Source organism: Boleophthalmus pectinirostris, unplaced genomic scaffold (assembly GCF_026225935.1).
Source record: "Boleophthalmus pectinirostris isolate CB_2022bp ecotype Guang Dong unplaced genomic scaffold, ASM2622593v1 HiC_scaffold_3, whole genome shotgun sequence".
NCBI classification, from domain to species: domain Eukaryota; kingdom Metazoa; phylum Chordata; class Actinopteri; order Gobiiformes; family Gobiidae; genus Boleophthalmus; species Boleophthalmus pectinirostris.
The window spans coordinates 33,439,478-33,460,379 of NW_026571299.1; the positions used below are offsets into that span (position 1 = coordinate 33,439,478).

General features: G+C 36.8%; 1 protein-coding gene across 1 annotated transcript in view; it reads left to right on the forward strand.

The window, feature by feature from the left end:
• Window positions 1-20,902, forward strand: part of grm2b (glutamate receptor, metabotropic 2b) — a 34,254-nt gene continuing 13,352 nt past the window's right edge. Inside the window, exons 1-2 of the mRNA XM_020934236.2 lie at window positions 1-186; window positions 8,273-8,887. Coding sequence (XP_020789895.2) covers window positions 8,369-8,887 — 519 coding nt within the window. The 5' untranslated portion in view covers window positions 1-186; window positions 8,273-8,368. The remainder of the gene's footprint in view (window positions 187-8,272; window positions 8,888-20,902) is intronic.

Consider the following 20,902-nt stretch of genomic DNA (forward strand, 5'->3'; position numbering starts at 1 on the left):
CGAGACTTGCCCGCGCTTCAGAACCAAGGACAGATCACCAAGAAGAGGCGAAGCGGCAGTCTGGCAAACATGCCCGAAGAAGTGTGCAACATCTGGACACGGCTCGCCACATGAAGCATCTCCCTCGCAAAGACGCACAGCTGGTGGAGAGGACACCGGGAAAACACGACTAGGAGCGACTATCAGGTAAGCATTTTTGCCACTCAGTTTCACAGACTTATCAATCAACGCCAATTTTTTTTCTTCTTCTCACGGTTTCAAAACTGATTTCATTGCAGATCATATTCTTAAACGCGTAACCCAATTTATAGCTACACCTTTTACGCGCCACAAGTTAACATTAACAAAATCATTTTCTTCTCTTAGATTTGAATTAGCGGTTTGCTCACGTTCCCAATTACGCAGCGTAAACTTTAAAAACGTAGACATGCCGTTTGTTCCTCTTCAAAGTGAAGCGTGATTACATAATATGTCAAGTTTACTATTACTGCTGTCACTATTGTCCAAGGAATCTAGATTCTTTACCAAGACACTCTGTTAGTTTCATTATGGCAACACTGACACTTATTTTGTCTCAGTAAATACCAGAACTACACGCTAATTTCTTCCATTATTTATTGTCGTGATTTGTACAGCTGAATTAATTATGATGTTTTTACAGCAAAAATCACTGTGGATCTGTACACCATGCAGTAACACCATTTCAAATTTAGGGAACTTTTTCAGTTTTTACAAATCCTTGTTACATGCTTTTGTTAAGAGTTCTATTTATAACAACTGGATGGTTAAGAAATCGAGATTGTGTGTGGTGCAGTCTCAACGTGTGCTTCAAATAATCAAAGCTTCATTCAACTTATTGGAAGTGGCGTTGCTATTACAGTCCACCACTACAAATTACTATGTGGTTATAATGTTTCAGTGAGTGAAAATAATTAGGCAAGGCAGTATACAAAAATAATATGCAGTGTATGTATCTTAGTGAGCGATTGAGTCATAAGGTGAAGATCATATAGGCACTGGAAACCCTCTCTCATGGGGTTTGATGATGTGCTATGTGTAGAAAACAGACCAACTGACTATTGTTCAATTTCAGCCTTATATAAATGTTGTGTCTTTCATATGCAGTGTGTCTGTGCAGAGGGGATTTGCTAATTACAATTTCAATCTTTGTTTTCTCATTCAGTGACAATAAATCAATCAATCACTGGTTCACATTATTGCAATCATTATTTTGTAATGAGTAAAATAATTAAATGTGTTGGAACATGTCATAATTAACGTTAGTATCTCATGCATATGTTGAGGTTTATCCCCCACGTAACATCAAGAAATACAGAACATTTCCCCAAACTTGTAGCTATATTTTTTGTTTTCCGATTTTGTTGTTTTCTCTCAATGGGATTTATTTGTATTGGCGTCTTCTATGATGCGCAGATGGATGGATTAGCTGCTCCCGAGTCAATACCAATATGACAACCTGCAAATATTGGCTGTGAGAAAGTAATTAAGACTTTCTCAAGTTTTTTCATAGTCCTATCCACATTTTAAATATTAGGTTTGATGACATGTTTGGATCATAAAATTGCCATATACTTAATTAAAAGTAAAGGTACATAGAATAACAACTGATGACTAGTACAAAATACTGTTACCAATTTGGTAAAAGTATAAAGTATGTGAATGAATGAGCTAATCTAAACTAGTACTTCTACTCTATGTTACATTTTATACAATTTTAATAGTATTCTAGACCTCAATCAGACCTTTATACATGATTAATTAAACCATTTAAGGCTGAAAGAAGAAGTTTTAAAACAGAATCTGCATATTCTCCTAGCTCTGTTATGTGTTTGTGGGTTTAGAAAGGACCAGAGACAGCCGTTAGAAAACTCTCTAACTTCTACTCAAGTACATGTACCACTGCATAATTAAAATCAAAATCCAAAAGTGAAGTTATCCTTAAAATCTTCTCAGTTACATTTACTTGAGTGTTTGTAATTAGTTTCTTTCCACTCCTGCAGACGTCAGTGTTCATCATCTCTTAAAGCTAAATTCAAACACAGATGTTATTTTACCATATGTTGAGTCTGTTTGACAACCTCCACCTGCCCTTAACCTCCTGCTGTTCTTATTTTCTCGCCCGAGTTACATCATTTAGCGTGCACTGTACAACACCAGTCACTGTCGCTAGAGGCCACTTTGCTGTGAGTCATCCCATTACACACTATAGACCTATTTAGAATAAGACATGGGTTCTCAAACTGTGGTGTGGGTCTCACTGGTGGTACAAAGCAAGCTCCTTTAGTGTTATTTTCCCAGGAAAGCGTCAATCTAGACTAGACTAGAAGTTTATCATATTTTTTAAATTAAATTAACAGAATTATCTGATTAGAAGAAGTTCTCAAAGTTCAGATACCAGTAGTGATATGTGGGCTGATTCTGAGGGTACAGCAGGGTTCCTCTAAAATGAATGTAGATTTTTAGGCAAATCTATTCTAATTTTTGTCTTTATTGCTTACTAGTCTACTACTGCTTTAGATTAAAGATGCAGAATTCTTTTCTCATGTCTCATCATAATATACACTGTAAAGTTATGTAGTGCTATATTATATTATATTATATTATATTATGGTATATTGGTAGTTAAAATATTTTCTATGATGGCAGGAGTTTTTTTTTTTCAAAGACTGAGGACCATTGATGTAAAATCAGAACCCGTTTCTCTGTGTTAATGTTGGTCCACATCCTCCCTGTGCATCTGTGTATCAGCTCGGAATAAAGCACCATGCCTTTTTCTTTTTGAACTTGGATTTCAGAGGGAATATTGTGCCGCGGAGCAAAGTGGCTGCATAGAGCGACAGTGAGTGGCTACATTAAGATACTTCTAATGATGTGATCAAAGCCTGATAGAGGAGACTTGAGATATAAGCAAGTCCTCCCCATCTGCATGCAGCAAAAGATTTACTGTTTCTTACTATTCAGAAGAAGGTTAACACTGGTGCAATAATCTACCCATATCAATTTAACAAGGATCTTCATGTGCCCATCTCAAGCCTTGATATAAAGGATTGTATCAGGTATTTGGTATGAAATATATATTATAAAAAGCACCTATCATTTCATATGATTGCATCAAATGATTCAATTTGTACATTAGCGTGTTTTGTCCTATAATTGCAGTGATTGCATAATTTGTCTGCAGAAAAGTTCAATGTTCAGGAAGCTGAAATTACTGGTAAAATATTGTTATAATGAAAAACTGGTTTCTTGTACACCAACATGCTTTGCTGTTAGCCCCATTTCCCAGAAAAAGTGTAACCGCAAAAGTTGTCCAAGATAGGATTGGGCCTCAAAATCACACCATATTGTATTAAGCACCACAATTTTTTAAAAGATCTAAGTTGGATCAGCCAACTTCTTGTATATAAAAGTATAAATGCAGTATTACTGGTTATGGATTAAAAGTTCTCTATGTAACATTTATGATGGGTCTTTTGCCACTTGCTTGTCTCCATGGATATATTATTGCTTTTCCTGGAATGTTATATTGTATGGCAGTAAACGTGTCTATCTGTTTATTAAATTACAGTGTTTTCATTGTGATAAATGGCTTGGGGGTTTGCCTCTCCACAGACGTCACCTGTAACTTCACCTCCTTGTCTCTATGGAGATAAATGCCATACTTGATGGTCCAGGCAAAAAGCTATACCACTCCATCATTCCCCTTTTATTTACAAAGCAGTTCTAATGGCAGAGTAAATCCATGCTTCATGTTGACATCTAAGGTCCTAGTCACTTCTTTCTTCTGGACGTCCTGCTGGGTTGTGGGTTCTGTCCTATTTACTCAGGTCTTGTCTAATTGGCTGTGTTTTACAGCACCATTAATTTGGACATGACCCAGTCTTAGCACCATGAGCCCCCATCTGCTGCAGACAGACCAGGGCAGTTCTCATATACTCGTCTTCATCACTCTCTCACCTCCGAGCTAAGAATAGGACCATGTTACAGAGCCAAGCCAAACACCAGTGCCGGTTTATCCTGGATGTGTTATGGACTTTTATTCAGAGTTTAGCACATTAACCATTCACCTTCTAAGCCAAATTAAAATTATATATCTATTTTGCAATTGTTGCTTCAGCTTCTGCATTCTGTGTCAGCAGCTATGGACTTTACACCTCGGACAGTGGTTTAGTCAAAGACATGCACAAACAGCAATTTAAACTCATGAGCAATGTGGAATAACCAATATGGTGATTAACACAAGGAGGGAGGTGGAAGAGGTTTGAACCTGGTTTAGTCCTGATGTAGACTTGTTTTGTTCCTGTTCTAGTCCTGGTTTAGTCCTGACCTAATCCTGGTTCAGTTCAGGGTTTAGTCCAAATTTAGTCACAGTGATGTTTTGTGTGAAATTGTGAATGCTGTAATGATTTCATCAAATGCTATAAATGGATGAGTAAATAAGTAATGAGTAAAATACATAAATGTATAATAGTTCATTTTATTACATATCAGGTTTTTGCGTATTAAGTATAACTATTCTCGTAACAAAAAACATATTACACTGGAACTGTTGAATGAATTTTTAATATAGTCATTTTATATTCTTCAGTCTTATCTCCTCTAATATATCTGCGTTCATCAACATTTTATCAAGTTGTAATCTATCCCTTTTTCATTCCACCAAATCATCATGAAATCTGAACGCATACTGTGTATCTATTTTTAGTACTAAATTCCAGCAGGTAGATTCCTCATGTGATTTAAATGAATGCACAAAATAATTTTATAGTATTTAAATTGTACGTACTTTCATTGTAAGTTGAAAGTCGGCCAACACAGTCGTACACGCACTCGTAATATCTCTCACATCTCTTCAATATTAATTCATATTACATTGTCTGTGGCAGAGTAGATAAAGATTCTAATAAGCCCCCTACTGTTTGCTAATAAAGGCTCTCTGTGTCATATCTTAGCCAGGCTCTCCAGGCTTTTCCAATATTTCCTTCTAATCTATATGTAAATACCATATATCTATTTGAAATCAAACTTTGAATGATCGCTCCAGATCATGCTTAACCATATCCTTTAAAGTGCATGTGCGAGGTTAAACTAAAAAAAGGTCAAAAGTAATTTTCCCCTAGTTTGAGAATTTTTGTTTAGGATTTTTATGAAGTTTATATTATGTTTATGTGTATTTATTACAGCATGTACAGCATGTAAATATATAATAATATGTTATAATAGCATAACTTGAAACTAGACTGCAAACACATTTATTCTGTTAAATCAGTGTTCAAAATATTAAAAAGAGTATTTATTGCTGGTAAATTGTCTTTGAATTTGGGAGGGAATTTTGTAAAGTGAAGACAGAGGTATTCATTTCTAGAACTCAGTACTTCCTGCAATACATCACGAACTGCCATGTGTCCTAAATTTAAAACTATGATTGATATTTACCACAAGTACCTATTATTGTAGAAATGATTTCATTTTGTATTGCACATACAAGAAACAGCAAGTTTGTGTTTAAATATATTTATTAATTTCACAATATAATGGAGGAAAAAAAAACTAAAATGCCACACACAGAAAAATACCCAATGCCTCCACCCACCTCTGCTGTCACCACTGCAGAATACAATTAATTGCACTGCAAATTAAAAATACACAAAGCCCATAAAACAAATCGACACACATACAAAAATTTTAATATAGGTTGAATAGAAAATAAAGAAAGCCATCAAGGGCTAGCAGATGTTAATGATTTATCGAAAAAAGATTTCCACACCTTATAGAATTTTTGTTCAGAACCACACAGCGTTTATCTAATTTTTTCAAGTCTAAGATTAGAAAAAACAAACAACAAAGGAAGTTTCTTGGCTTGTGGTTAGTTGGTGGGTTTAAAATAGTATTGTTCAGTAGAGATGTATAAAGAGCAGAGTCTGTTGCTATAGTGCCATGCTTGAATGAATTGTATTATATAAAAATCTGAACTCACCAAATATCTTTAGTGAACAAATACAGTGACATCACCTGCTTCTAATTCTATAGAGACAAGCAGGTGGCAGAAAATGCACCAGAAGATGTATTTCTCTGGGTGAATACTTGTATTGTGTCCTTGGGCAAGACACTTAGCCTGGCTCACCCCAGTATCTGTGTACTCTGGTGTGTGAATGAGTGAGTAGTTCCTTGATGTAAAGTGCTTCGAGTGCCTTCAAGGAAGAAAAGTGTTGTATAATAAATTTGGACCATTTACTCATTCAGGAAAATCTATATTTCTTTTGTTTTGTTTTTTCTTGATCCTTTAAATGTGGATGAAATAACTAGAATATCATAGTGTTCAGAAATATCTTAAAATGCAGGAGTGCCTAAAGCTAGACATGGATCATCCAGCAGTGCCGCATGTTTTCGGATGGGCACTCCAGGCCATTGAACTGCACATAGCCTATACGTCTGGCTGCCCTTCACTGCAGCGAAACTCATACTTTTTACTTACTCCTGGTTTCTATGGCAACCGCACTCATTCACGCGGTTATTGGCTGTGTGTGTCATATCTGCTCAATATTACACTTTATCTGAGAAGTACATAACATATCTCGTCAATGCAGAAGTAAATTAGTCAGCTTGGTGCACTGGGAAAGCATAGATAAAAAAAGCAATGTCTCACAATGATAAAGATGTGTTCAGAAGTAGTTTGGTAGTACAGAATATGCTAATAATAATATGGAGTAAATATGTGGGTTGAAAGCTCTATCCAGTAAGAGGCATTATTTTTCCCTATGTCAGTGTACATGAAAGATTAGCTTGGGTATTTTTTCAACCTGGTTAGGATTATATATTGTGATTACAATACCTCAAATTGGTATTAAAGGCACAAACAAAGTGACAATATTAAATGTGCAATATCTAACTTTTCTAGTGGGGAGTCTGCAACCTGCTTGGCATTGCTTTGTCTATAACATGTTTGGGCAATTATGTTTTCCATGGGGCCACATGTAAAACAGAAAATATTGTGGAGGGCCAGGCCAAAATGCTTAACTCAATTCTGCAAAATATTAATTGTATTTCTTTATAAAAAGCACCAAATATCATTGTTTTGACACGCTGGTAAGACGGGTAAGAGTTCATGTTATGACTAAGCAATGAAAAAGGAAGTTACCAAAAATATAATTTAAGAAAAACACCTCTAAAATAAAAGCAATGCAGTTTAGTCCATGCATGAGGTAAAATTATTAAATATGTTTATTTTGTAATTCCAAATGATACACAGGCTGGTCAGAGTCAACCAAAGGGCCGTTTGTGGTCCGGGAGCTGCACAATGCCCAAGTCTGGTCTATAATGTCTCACTACTGCAGTCCCAGTGGAGACAAACAGACAGCTCTACCAAGCCAAGTTACAGGTCAGATTTGTAGAGATAAGAATACATGTTTTTCAAGGAATTGTTAAGCAATAAAAACACTTGTAATTTGATAAACACCAGAAAAGGTGCATAGTGTTAGCCTGATTCATCAGCCGGTTTCACTTCGTAGAAACCGTCTGACCTCGCAGCATTAGGATTCGTTCACTCCACGGTAGACAGTTACTTTTTATTTAACCAATCGCTTGGTTGTGGCCTATGAAATGCGCCGCTAACAGGGCTAACTGATATATTAAGCTTTTCCCAAATCCCATAGTCAGAAGGGCAATAATGTCTATCCCCTTGATAAAATTCACCAAACATCCTCTATATTCCAGTTTTAAATTAAGTCCTCGATCTTGGGAATTGTCAACACAGAATGTATGGTTTCTTTACATCCATATTGACCCCTTTGTTTATTGTTGTGCTGTTCCACAAAAGGGACCCAGTCATGGCTTCACAGCTCTTCGCTGATTGGCTGGTGCACGATCTACAACTTCCGGAGTTCTTGCAAACCGTCTAGTGTATTCCGATTCCTGACCTAGTCGCTGGAGAGAAATGAAATTGAGCGGAGGCACCTTTACTTTCTGATTTCCCCCCACCCCTTTTTTTTTTTTTTTTTTTTACAGCTATTACAAGTGTACTGTATCAGCATTTTGCCATAGTTGACTGAGAATTGCATACATGATTCTGTTGTAATGAAAATAGCCTGTCCTCTTATGTCTTATGTATGAGAGCATGCCACCTGATAAAACTGTCTCAACAGCTGCATCAATACAAATGCCATTATGTGTCTGTAACATATCTGAGGATCACATTACACTCCCAGATTCTGTCTGACTAACTTATCATTCCATTTTATCTTTTGTCACCCAGGCTCTTTCAAACATGTTCAAGCACCTCCCTCCAACTTCCTCCAACAACTGTGAAAATTACGCATCCATCTAAAGGCTCCAGTCCAGTTACTTTACCATGACGAGAATGCTGCATTGCCCTGAGACATTTCCAAAACCCGGTAAATTGACACATTACTGGCCCCTCCATGTGATCCTACTTGAACTGCTCCTACCAGGCGTTTTACCAAGCATCTCCAGACTGTCCCCTACAGCCAAGCGTGAGATCATCATCGAAGGAGACTTGGTAATCGGCGGACTATTCCCTGTGCACGAAAAAGGTGACGGTACCGAGGATTGTGGGAAAATAAATGAAGAGAGAGGCATACAGAGACTAGAAGCCATGTTGCTAGCTCTGGATGAGATCAATGCTAATGATCGCATCTTGCCCGGGCTGCAGTTGGGGGCTCATATTCTGGACACCTGCTCCAAGGACATGTACGCTCTGGAGCAAGCCTTAGAGTTCGTGAGGGCATCTCTGACCAAAGTGCACGACCCAGGCTTCATCTGCCCCGACGGGTCCCGGCCCATCCAGAACGAAGTCCCTCTTGCCATCTCAGGAGTCATTGGTGGCTCCTACAGCGATGTGTCCATTCAGGTATGTAAGATAAGGTGCACCTATAGTTATAAATGTATGTTGACCTCAGGATGTTAGCTTTACCAATTCATTTTTCATTTAAAAGTGCACTGTCTAAGTTTCTACTGGAGTCTGCTACCTGCTTGTCTCCATGGAGATGTTATTGTTTTGTCTGGAATGTTCCACAGTATGGCATAAACATCCATCTTGCATTTACTCAGTAACATCTGTCTTTATTGACTTAAAAACTTGCATTCTTACTGTGAGTGGGCCCACCTGTCCACAGATCTGACAGATAACTTGGACCTGTGGTGTCACCTAGAGATAAATAAATGTTGTGCCATACTGTGGAATATTCCAGACAATATCTCCATGGAGAGAAACAGGTAATGGACTCTCCACCAGTAAAGTTACAGTGCATCTTTAAAGTTCCTATATTACACAAAATTCACTCTTGAGCTTTAAGACTTGTTATAATGCTGTTCCCTCCTCCAAAACATTAGCCTGATTCATCAGCTGGTTTCACTTTGTGGAAACTGTCTGACCTCAGCATTAGGATTCATTCGCTTGACGGTAGGCGGGTACTTTTTTATTTAGCCAATCACTGCTATTTGGTTGTGACGTATGTAATGCACCAAATCCCATAGGAAGAAGGGCAATAATGTTTTTCCCCTTGATAAAATTCACCAAACTCTCACCAATTCTCTTTGTTCTGGCTTTAAATCCTTGATCTTGGGAATCGTTGCCAACACGGAATGTATGTCTTCGTCTACATCCATCTCGACCACTTTGTTTACTGTTGTGCTGTAGCACAAAAGGGACCCAGACAGGTGCTTGAGTTTGACGTCATGGCTTCACAGCTCTTTGTTGATTGGCTGGTGCGTGGTCTACAACTTCCAGGGTTCTTGCAAACCATCTAGTGTATTCCGATTACTAACCTAGTCACTGAAGAGAAATGAAATTGAGCGGAGGCACTAGGTGATCCTAACCTGGTTACCAAAACATACCCGTAGTCATGTTTGCTTTATTATTAGTCTGTTAAATCTCTTAAAATCAACATGTTCTGTTCCATCTTGTGATGTCATGAAGCAGTAGTTTTCTAGTTAACAGCTCCATTCACCTTTAGTTCAGTAGACACTGGCTGAAATTATCCAAATAATTCTAGTGAAGGGTAGGGATAGAGTTAGTCTAAAAACACAGTGGAGCACTTTCTGTATTGCTACACGACATCACCACATGAAACAGAGTGAAGAACACAGCCTAAACATGTCTGAATGAAACAAAACACAACTCCAGATATGCTTTGGTGGGGAAACAGTATTAGAACATAAATCAGAAAACAGTGTAATATGGGCCCTTAAAGATTACTCATCATGTCTTCTTATCAGATTCTTTTTTGCTGATGGAAATTACCATTTAAATGTGTCAAGGTGATATATTATCTCTTACCTATATTTGTCAGATATACAACAAAAATGTGTTCCTTTTTAGCCGATAACTTTCCATTCTGTTCACAACAAATCTCAACTCAACAACAAAATCATTTGTTCTTGTGGTTGGGTGAAAAAATGGTCTTGTACCACTATAGTGTCATTCAGTACTTCTCTATTTAACACATCTCTATGTTCAAACATTGACACTTTTCCCCACCAACACCCGCAGTCTAACAGCGCACCAGTGATTGACAGGTGGATTTAAAGTGCATTATGACTTATGAGGTTAGACTACTCATTTTACTAAAACATTATAACATTACATTTTTTGCAAGCTTTTACAAAAAATTATTTAAAAAATTGCCCTGTTGTATATTTATTTTGTTAGATTTTTTGCAGTTATTTATTTTATTTTTTTCAGGTTTATGATTTTATTTCCTGGTTGTATGTTTCTTTTCATATTTTTCACTAACTGAAAAACATGAAAAGCTGTATGCGCTTTAACTAAATTACTTCTATGATATCACTGGGCTAATAAACAACATTCAGATATTATTTTTTGTCAGTGTAGTCTACCCTGCTGCTATACACTTTATTTTTCCTCCTTTTACCTTAAATAGTAACTGACAGTTTTCACAGACATGAGAGTCTTTCAGGAAACCAAAAGTGAGACATTCGTGAAGTTTTTCTGTGTATTTTCTGACTTAAATAGAAATGTACCAGAAATGTACAGAACAATTTGACCTTTCACACGTGTAAAAGCCAAACGAAATTCATATGAGCTTTGTTAATTAATTCCCAGTGCTCACCCTATATTATTGTTACCCACAATGCACTGGAAATGACTGTGGGAATCATTAAGTAAAATTTTCATGTACAAAGATAGAATTGCATATGTAAAAAATACTATTTGTTGATGAAATATAGCACAGGGAGAACATGAAATCCACAGATTAATCTTACAGACGCAGAACTCACACAATCAATATCCATGTTTGTTTCACACATGAATTATTGAACCTAAACAGCTAAAATAAAAGAGCTACTATACATGTCAATATATTGTCTCTGAAGAAGAAATAATAATGTTTTATTGTATCAAATAAAATAATAAAGGATGCAGGGCAGAACGCAGACAAAGTAAAATGAACTAATGAACTGTACACGCAGAAAAAAATCCATTGCACATAAACACAGAGGTTGTCAATTCAATTCGAGCTCTGACTAGTGCATACTGTCTTTGGGCAAGACACTTCACACAGCTTGAATTCTTTATGTCAGTCCAGGGCTTGCATTTATCCATTTTTAAGTTGAATTCTTACTAAAAGTGTCAAACTTCCTCAATCTATGAAAGCCCCAACACATAAAGTTCTGAGTTTTTGGACTGAACTGCTTCTTTCCACTACAAGTTGACTTTATGATCACAAACTTAACAGGGAAGGCACACAGTCAAACTTGTCATTCTATGTTCTTTATTTTTACTACTTTCTACATTTTAGATGCCTACAGAAGATGTCAAACATATGAAATAAGACATGGAATTATGTAGTAAAAATATATGTATTTGTATATTTTAATTTAATTTAGTTTCAAATGCTCAAAGTAGCCGTAGTTTGCGTGTCGAAAAACATTTAGTATGGTTATTTGTAGTTTTTTCTTTACTACTACTACAACCCCTCCCCCAAAAATATACCAAAAAAAGTACATTGAATCAGGTGTGTCCAAATTTTTGAATGGTAGTGTATGTATACTTTATAAACAAAACCTCAGGGCAGTTGTGGTTGCTGAAGTAGCTTAGCACCACTGTGTAATCAATAACTTTGCACCTCCAGAACAAAACTATCAAGGCTGTAATCAGGGATCAAATCAAATACATTCTTGGTTGGTTGAACAAAGACATGCCCTGTGCATCAATTTATTGACTAAAAGAAAGTGTGGTGAAAGCTCTGATAACTGATACAATATCACATGAGAAAATAGTATTTAAAGAAAGAAGCACCATCGTAAATGAAGAGGTAGATTAAACTGCCTCGTTATTCCCAACTCCAGACTCACTCCCTTCCTCACTTCATGCATTCTCCTTTCTGTTGTGGTAAATATATCCCTACAATCTTATATATATAGTTTGTTTGACTAAGACACCATCAAATGACTACAATATACAAAGGAAATATTTAGTATTTTCAATGTTTATTACTGCTAGAACATGAATTGACCTTAAACTTTTGATCTGTCTTTGTCCAGTTTGGCATAAAAACAACAGCTTCTTATAAGTGTGAAGTGTTTTGAATGAGAGCAATTCTTTGTCCTTTTTCTTCTGGGTACTTTGAATGAATGCATAGTTTGAGTAGCTCTCTCCTTCACTGTCTTTGTGTTGTAATGAAGCCGGCCGTGTGAGCCACAGGATCCTCTGGACTGAGGTTTACACAGATTCCCATTTAAAACAGAGAGAACACTCTGAGAAGAGCAGAGCAGTGCAGGCTAATGAGAGGATCTGCTGGTTCCCATCTGTAGGGTGTCGGCACAAGAGAGGGGTTCACATGAGCGGAGAGAGGGAGGGAGGGAGGTAAAGAGAGAAAGGGAGGGAGGGAGAGGGTGAGGGAGAGAGACAGGAAGGATAAGAAAGCGGGAAAGAGAGAGGAGGGAGAAATGAATAGATAGAGGGAGACAGGGGAGGAAGAAGAAATAGAGCAAAAAGGGATGAGTAGGAGAGGGAGTCAAGAGGAAGGAAAGGAGGGGAGACAGGAAGGAGGGAGGAGTGGAGGAAAGATGTAAGAGAGGGAGGAGATAGAGAGGAGAGAAGGTAGAGGAAGAAGTGGAGTAGAGGAGAAAAAGAGAGGGGAGAGGAGGTACATGGAATGAGATGAACGAAGGAGAGGAACAATGTAAAGAATGAAGGATGGAGAAGAGGAAATAAAAGAAGGGAGAACATAGAGAAGAGAGACAAAGGAACAATTAGAAGACAAGAAAAAAAGAGAATATGACAGAGGGCAGAGGAGAAGAGGATGAGAGGAAGAGTGGAGGGGAAGGGAGATTTGTGGAGATGGCACTTTCTCAGCTCCCTCAAAGGACAACACTGTTAATTTGCCAACTTGTATTTTTGGCAGTTTCAGCCGTTTGCTCAACCACAGTTTGTCAAGATTTCTACAAACATGTCTCTTCATTTCAGCACAGAAAACAATATTTATGAAATACTTTTCCCCTGTACCCATCACACTCTGATTTACAATATTTGAAATGCGTACTCAAAATACTGGAGCCAATACATTCTCCCAAATGTCTCAGAAAGAGGAAAAATCTCGACTCTGCTTCTATGATAAGAGAATATTTGTCTCAAGGAAAGTTATTCATAATATTATGTGCATATGCTGCGCCCTGCTGTCAAAAATCCAATAACAGATGAGGAATATACATTGTCTTTTATTAAAATTATTTAGTTGTTTGTCTATATTAAGACATGTCAAAGAAATACACAGATTTAATATTGAAATATCTATATATCGTGATATTAAATTTGGTGATACAGTGCTTTTACTTGTGGGCTGCTGTATCAATATATTGCCAAGAGTATGTTTTTTTTATCCTTTAGGAATTTTTTTGTGTGACTGGCTCTACAATTTTGCTGCTTATTTAGTGAAAGGAAACTTGTTTATGTAATACACTTGACATATTCACTATTTTGATCAATAAAAGAAATGTATTTCATATGAACTTTGCACAAGTAGTGTTTGAACAAAAAAATACTGTTGCTAAAATATATTTGGTTCTTAAAAACAGCAATATATCACAGAGAATCATGTGCAATATATCAATATATCTACTGTATGTCATGAGAATATCGCATCATGAACTATGTATCGAATCTTGAGGGACCCTGTGATTCCGTTACACTTAGATACACTTAGTTAATGTTGAATAATTTCACTATATTTCCTTTTACTTGTTCAGGCACCACACATCTGATAACTGCTCTCAGTTCTGTACTGACTGACTTTAATTGTCCAAAACTGCCCAGTGTCATTAATATTAAAGCATAAATCAACGATCTTTCTGTTTCATGAATACAGTAATTACAAACTAAATTGCATTCATTCCCATTGTGAGTCAGAGCAGCCCACACTATTCACAGCCAAGCAGACTCAAACAGACAAGAAACAATGCATCTCTTTAATTACAATTTGCACCTCTATAAAAACAATCCCAACTTCTATTTCAAATCTCCACGCTTCTAAGTCCTCTGCTTTTGTCTCTGCTCCTCTCCCATGCCACCCTTCCCAAAAATCCACCTTCCACCAGTAAATGAACAACAAAACAGACTCATATGAAAGGTATTCCCACGTGTGACAGAAGCGCTGGTATCCTTAAAATTTAATATCACCCACAAAGTGCCCACTCTATCCTTATAAGACCATTAGACAAACACTGAGAGGGTTCTGCAATAACAAGGGCTTGCATGGTTCCCATCTGATATAGGTGTTTTAATATTTTAGGTTTGCTGTACTTTATTAAGTCATGGAGAAGGAGTTTGAGTTTTCTTTATTGTGTTTTCACAGCAAAAGCATGAAAAAAGCACTGGTGATATGCTGAAAATGCTCTTGTAATCTCACTGGTGCCTCCTCCCATCCTCTGTCTCCAAATTGTTATTTTTGAACTCCAGGTTTTTGCACCTCGCTAGCACACAGTAGCACAGGCTAATTAGCACCTCACAATGTCATTCTCTGTGAGGGAAACATATTTATGACTGGAAGGTGTGTGCAACTCGAGACCTTTGCGGTAAATATTATAATAAGCAGATTGATCTGGAGCCATTCTTTTCGCCTTTTTGAGAGTTGTTTCCTTTGTTGTGTTTTGACAAAAAGAAGAAAGATTTTGCATATTGTTTGTGGAGGGAAAGTCTCCCAAATATAGCTAAAAATAGTTTGCTATGAACAAAAGAAATCACAAAAATTGGAAAAATAAATCTAGAGGGGCTTATATACACCTATACCACACACTATGCCATGCTAAATGTATTTATAGATCTCAGTCTCACATAATGTTGGCAGTTAAAGGTTAAATTATCTCTGTAATGAAATAATCTTACCAAATTAAAGGGACAGTTCAGAATTTTGGACATAGGACCTTATTTCCGAGTGAGCCAGAGTGTTGAAGACGTGGAGAATATTTCTTAATATTCCATCCAGTCCTTGTATTTGCAGAGGTCGCTGGTGCTAGGCTAGTGCATGTTAATGGCCATAGTTAGCCTGCCACTAAAAACAGTCTTACCCACTCCACAAAACACCCGAGGCAAATTTATTATTATGCCAAACTATCGATATAAATGTCTGTGTCGATATAATAAGTTTAGAAGTAAAACCAACCTTGCATTTGAAGGATTTATGTGTGAGCAGCAGCAGTGAGTTGTACTTCCTGATAGAAAGCTTGGCAGTGGCAGACTGATATATGAGAAAATAGTCCCTCAACATGCGACAGTTCATGCAATGCAAGGTTAGTTTTAGTTTAGTTTAGTTAGTTTCTATCAACACAGACTTTCACATCGACAGTCTGGTGTAATAACAGATTTGCTTAGCACTAGCGACCTCTGCAAATACAGGGACTGGATGGAATTTAAAAAAGTGTCTCCACACGTCTCCAACACTTTGGCTCACTAGGAAATGAGGCTCTATGTGCAAAATTTCGAATTGTCCATTTAATACAAATTGTAGTTTCATAATGCTTTATACCTGCAGGGACAGTCAAAGGTTTTACATCAGGGAATTATTTACCTCTTTCAGCAACAGTGTGCCTATGCAATGCAGGCCAGAAGAGCAAGGACACAACACTATTAAGTATATGTTTTGTCTATTTAGGTGGGAAAATGTTTAATGAACTTTCCAAACTATTGTAAAATGCATGATATTCATATAGTTTCATACATTAGCAATTCATATTTCATCTCAGATCTACTGCTCAAGGATGTGTTTACAATGTATTATGAAGCGTAACCTGAATCCAGATTTTAAAACTTAATTTATGACCAAATATGTAGCACTGACCAAATACGTAGTAGTTCATGAGCGATTTCAGTCCACACAAAATATAACAATTTATCTTTTTTTGCTAAAAGAAAAAAATAGAAACATGGAAATTCAGTATTTTTAAATCACTCTTAGCCTGTATCTTCCTGGCGTGGCGTAAAGGTTTTGCACATATACTGTACATCTGAAAGCTGCAGGCTCTGAATGATATTTCAAAGCTTTAATGAAAAATCCTTATTTCTCAGACTGTCTCCAAAGGTCGCTCTCATGGACGCCAATGTTCAGAGGTGGGAGTAAAAGTATATTAAAGTGGAGAGACTCACTTCTGTCAAATAACAATTCAGAACAACGAACACCTACAGTCATAAGCATGAGCTATCCAAGGTTAAAAGCATTTAAGATGCGGTTAGTTTAGTTTTTTTTTCCAATGTTTTCCTTCGGAGCCAGCAGCTGTTATAGTTGTTAGGGTACATTCTTGGTTTTTGGTATACACAAGTAAGGTAAGCATGCAAATTAGCTAGTTGTATAGCTAGTTGTATACCTGTGTTTTATTATGCATTAGGGCTGCACAATATATAGCAGTTGATGGAAATCTCAAGTTGAATAGATGCAATTACCAACTCACTAAAACTGAAATTATGTAGGTAATAGAATGTCCACTGTAAACAACAAACCATTCTGTACCTAAAAAGCTTACCTTTTAGTTTTGTAGTAGTTTAGATCTCTGTTCTTAAATGGTTGTGGAATTAGTTTTGCAGCTCATATTTCAGTCTTTTCTCATATTAATGTACTACATAAATCACAATTTTTGAAATGTTTGAAAATTGCTAATTAATTTTTGTTAAATACTGTACAGCTGGGGTTGTTTTTGGGCAGAGAAAATGAGTGAAACAAAACAGGACCATTTAGAATAACGTGCAATTTGAAAAAAGGGGGACTGCGTCAATGATTTATAAATCTGAGACATAGAAGAAACTTGTGAGGGACTACAGACTCCACTTCACATAACTAAGAAAGTAAGACATGCTTTACAGCGTCCTCTTTTTCTTTGAGCTTGTGGCAACTTTAAAAATACATGCTGTTGATATTTCTAATGCAAAATTAGTTTCTATGGAGATAACCATGTCTATGCAATAAAAAAAATAAAAAAATAAAAAAGAGTATTATGTTCCCTTTTGTAAGTCCATTTCTGATTGTATATTTGCCCGAGAGGTGAGCCGTTGATTACCTGTGTGGGTGGCTACATGCTGCGTACATTTTACTGTGGCTATATGAAAAAAGAATTGCAAGACTAATTTTCACGTATGCCATGTGAAGTGTGTGAAGCTGTGAAGTTGGACATGTACGCACAATGTTCCACACTCAATTAATTCACTCAAACGCAGCTTCTATAGATGTCTCATTCATCTTAGCCTGTAGCATGGTTTAGCCTTGATGCTGTGCTTTTTTGTGGGTGCTAACATCAAAGCTCACATTGTTACATGCAATATGCAAACATGTCATACAACGGCACCAGTGGGATCATTCATTATGTGTTGGACATTGACGAGATTGATTCTAAATTGGACCTAACAATTACCAAGAATGAAAGTTGCGTGAAGTGAATGTATGGACAATAACCTAAGAATATGCTATTTTACATATAGATCAGTAGTTAAACAAGTATTACTGATAACTGCTTTCAATTCACAGTTAGCAAGCTACTGTAATCCAAAAGACAATTTCTGGGTATCAAAAATCCTCAAAGTGTCAACTAAACCGGAAACACATGAATAACAGCTGGTATAGAACTAGATTGGTCAAAAAATTTGTAATTTTATTTAATCTGGGGACTCTAAAGCATGACTCTTTAAGGGTGCGTTAAAAATTAGGGCTAAACTAACTAAACTAAACTTAACCTAACCAAGAGTTGGACCAAACCAAGTCTCATGAGGACTGGTCTCAAACAGTAATGACGAGTGAGAACGCATCCTGAGTGTTGTGCAAACCAGAAAATGAAGGCACTGGGATCCATTTCCTATTGATTTCAATTGAAAATGAAAATAACAGTCCTAACATTATAACCAGTGAACAGTGGTTTGTGAATATGTGAACTTTTGGTTCCTAAGATGAACAGAAAAGTCCATAAACTTAAGAATATGAGATGAGTAAGTTTGATAAGAGCAACATTGTCAAAGCACCTCAAACACATGATGACTCACTCTACTGTCAAAACATGTCCCAATAAAGAAAGATGATAAATATTACATCAAAAGTAAAATGCATTGGTTGAGTGGACCTCTGTCCACGTCACCAGCTGAATGTATTGTGTGACTCTGTTTGATGAGCTCCTCTGGGAAATACAGATGGATTTATATGTAAAACACAACAGGAGCATGAGTCGTGAATCATTATGCTTTGTGATACTGCTGTATTTACAGGAAATCTGCTGCGTCCAATAGTCATGGTTTTCACTAAAAAGCTGCAATTAAACAAGGCCTAAAAGCATGTTTTTTTTAATAGAAATGGGTTGACTAACAAATATAAGCCTCACTTTTGAATGGAAAACAGTTGCAATGTACTGAATTATAATACTTCTTACATGTCCGCTTATAACAGTTCAGTTATTGGTGCAGAAGTTAAAAGTGCATTATGTAACTTTTCTGATGGGAGGTCTGCCACCTGCTGTTTCCATTGAGATGTGAGATTGCTTTGACTAGAATAGTCTACAGTATGGCATGAAACACATCCATTTCCATGGAGACAAGCAGTTGGTGCCACAAGATCAAGTTACAGGTCAGATCTCTAAGAATCATATTTTCAAGATTTTGAAGAGGTTTTCAAATAAAAATATGATGAACAAGATAGGTAAGTTTATTTCCATACTCTTGAACATTTGAAGCAAACCACTAACATCTCCCTTGACACAAACCGATACATAATGCTGCTTTAATTTCAAATATTCTTAAGTGGTTTATTCACAAACCCACTGACACTAAAAAAACTAAACAATACTCAGATTCATTTTGATGTTTGATGGTCTATATTCAATGGAAGCCTCCACACATCGCAGGCTGATCAGTGGATGTGTCTTCAAAGTAGGCCACAGTGAAAAATGGCCTGTATACGTCCTTGCTCGGCAGGACCAGGTTTTCAGACTCACCTCTCTGGCCTTGCTGCTCTAATCCGCCACACATCCAACTCCTCCATTTCCTCTGCTGTTTGTCCACTTTGCCCTTGAAAGTCCATGCGCTGCCTGTAGTCTCGTATCTGACATGTTACACAGGATTTCTGACAGGCCACAGCGGAGAGAGGGCTATGTCTCCATGACCTGTGCTCTGGCCATATGTGTGTGCACAGCATGTCATATAAAGCCAACAGATATGCTAAACAAAATAACAACAGAATACATTAAAACAAGTTCAGCCGTATAAATTAACTATGAATGGGTGATATACTTCTTGGCATAGATTAAATCAGACATGGGTAAAGGTGAACCATGTAACTTTTCTGTTGGAGGGCCTTCCGTTGGCTTGTCAAACAGGTGACGCCACCAGCCAATTACAAGTCAGATCTGTGTGAAGAATATATTTTTGTGTGAATTTGAATACATGCAAGATATACACTTAATGCCGTAGTACGTAACATTTCAGGCAAAGCAATGCCATATCAAGAAAAAGACAAGCAGAAGTTACACAGTGTACCTTTGAATGGAAAATATATTTAAAAAAGAGTATTATATAACACCATGATGCTCTCCTTGCTTGTCATAACTCCACATCTACTAAAAAGAGCATTTCCTGGTTTTATTTTTATAACACTGAATCAGAAATCTTTGGAAAAAGTTGCAGCTCTAAATTATTATTATAAGTATATACTATAAATAAAGTCTTCTAAAGTAAAAACACAAGCAGCTAGTTGTGCAAAGCCAATAGTCAGCATTAATATCATTGGTATGCTTTCTGGTTATGCACACTTGATCGCTATAGGAAGTACTTTGAAGTATTACATTGCATAATAAGCATGATCTTAATCTTCTATCAGGTTATTTATTATTCAGACAAAATACCCTATAAATGAATCAGTTATGAAGTTGAGCAGCATCAAAACCACTTCATTCTTTTCCTATTTTCTTTGTACTTTTTGTATGTGCCATTATGTAACTACAGTGTTTGCTGGAGTGCCACATGTTGCCCTGAGAGTGGAGTTATTCCCAGTGGAGACACAGTGGATCAAAGGGACACTGCAGAAGCACAGAACATCGCCACAAACCTCCCATTGGTAATGAGACTCATAAATAATGAAACTAAATAAGACGTTATCTGTGAATGTGGTGGATAATCCCTATGATTTATGGGAGATAACCTGCTAACAAGGCCATTCATCTGGTACGAGTGCAAACCCCGCTGTGAAAAACAAATGGTCATCTCCAAATCCTACAGAAGATCTTATTAGGTACAGTTAATATGCATATAATCTACAATAAGAGAATATATTTGGTGCATTGTAAAAATCCAACAGCCTAATAATACAAGTGTGTCCATTGTCTTCCTATTCAAAACTGCAGAACTGATAAGACCGACCTAATGTCTCATCATAGCAAGCAG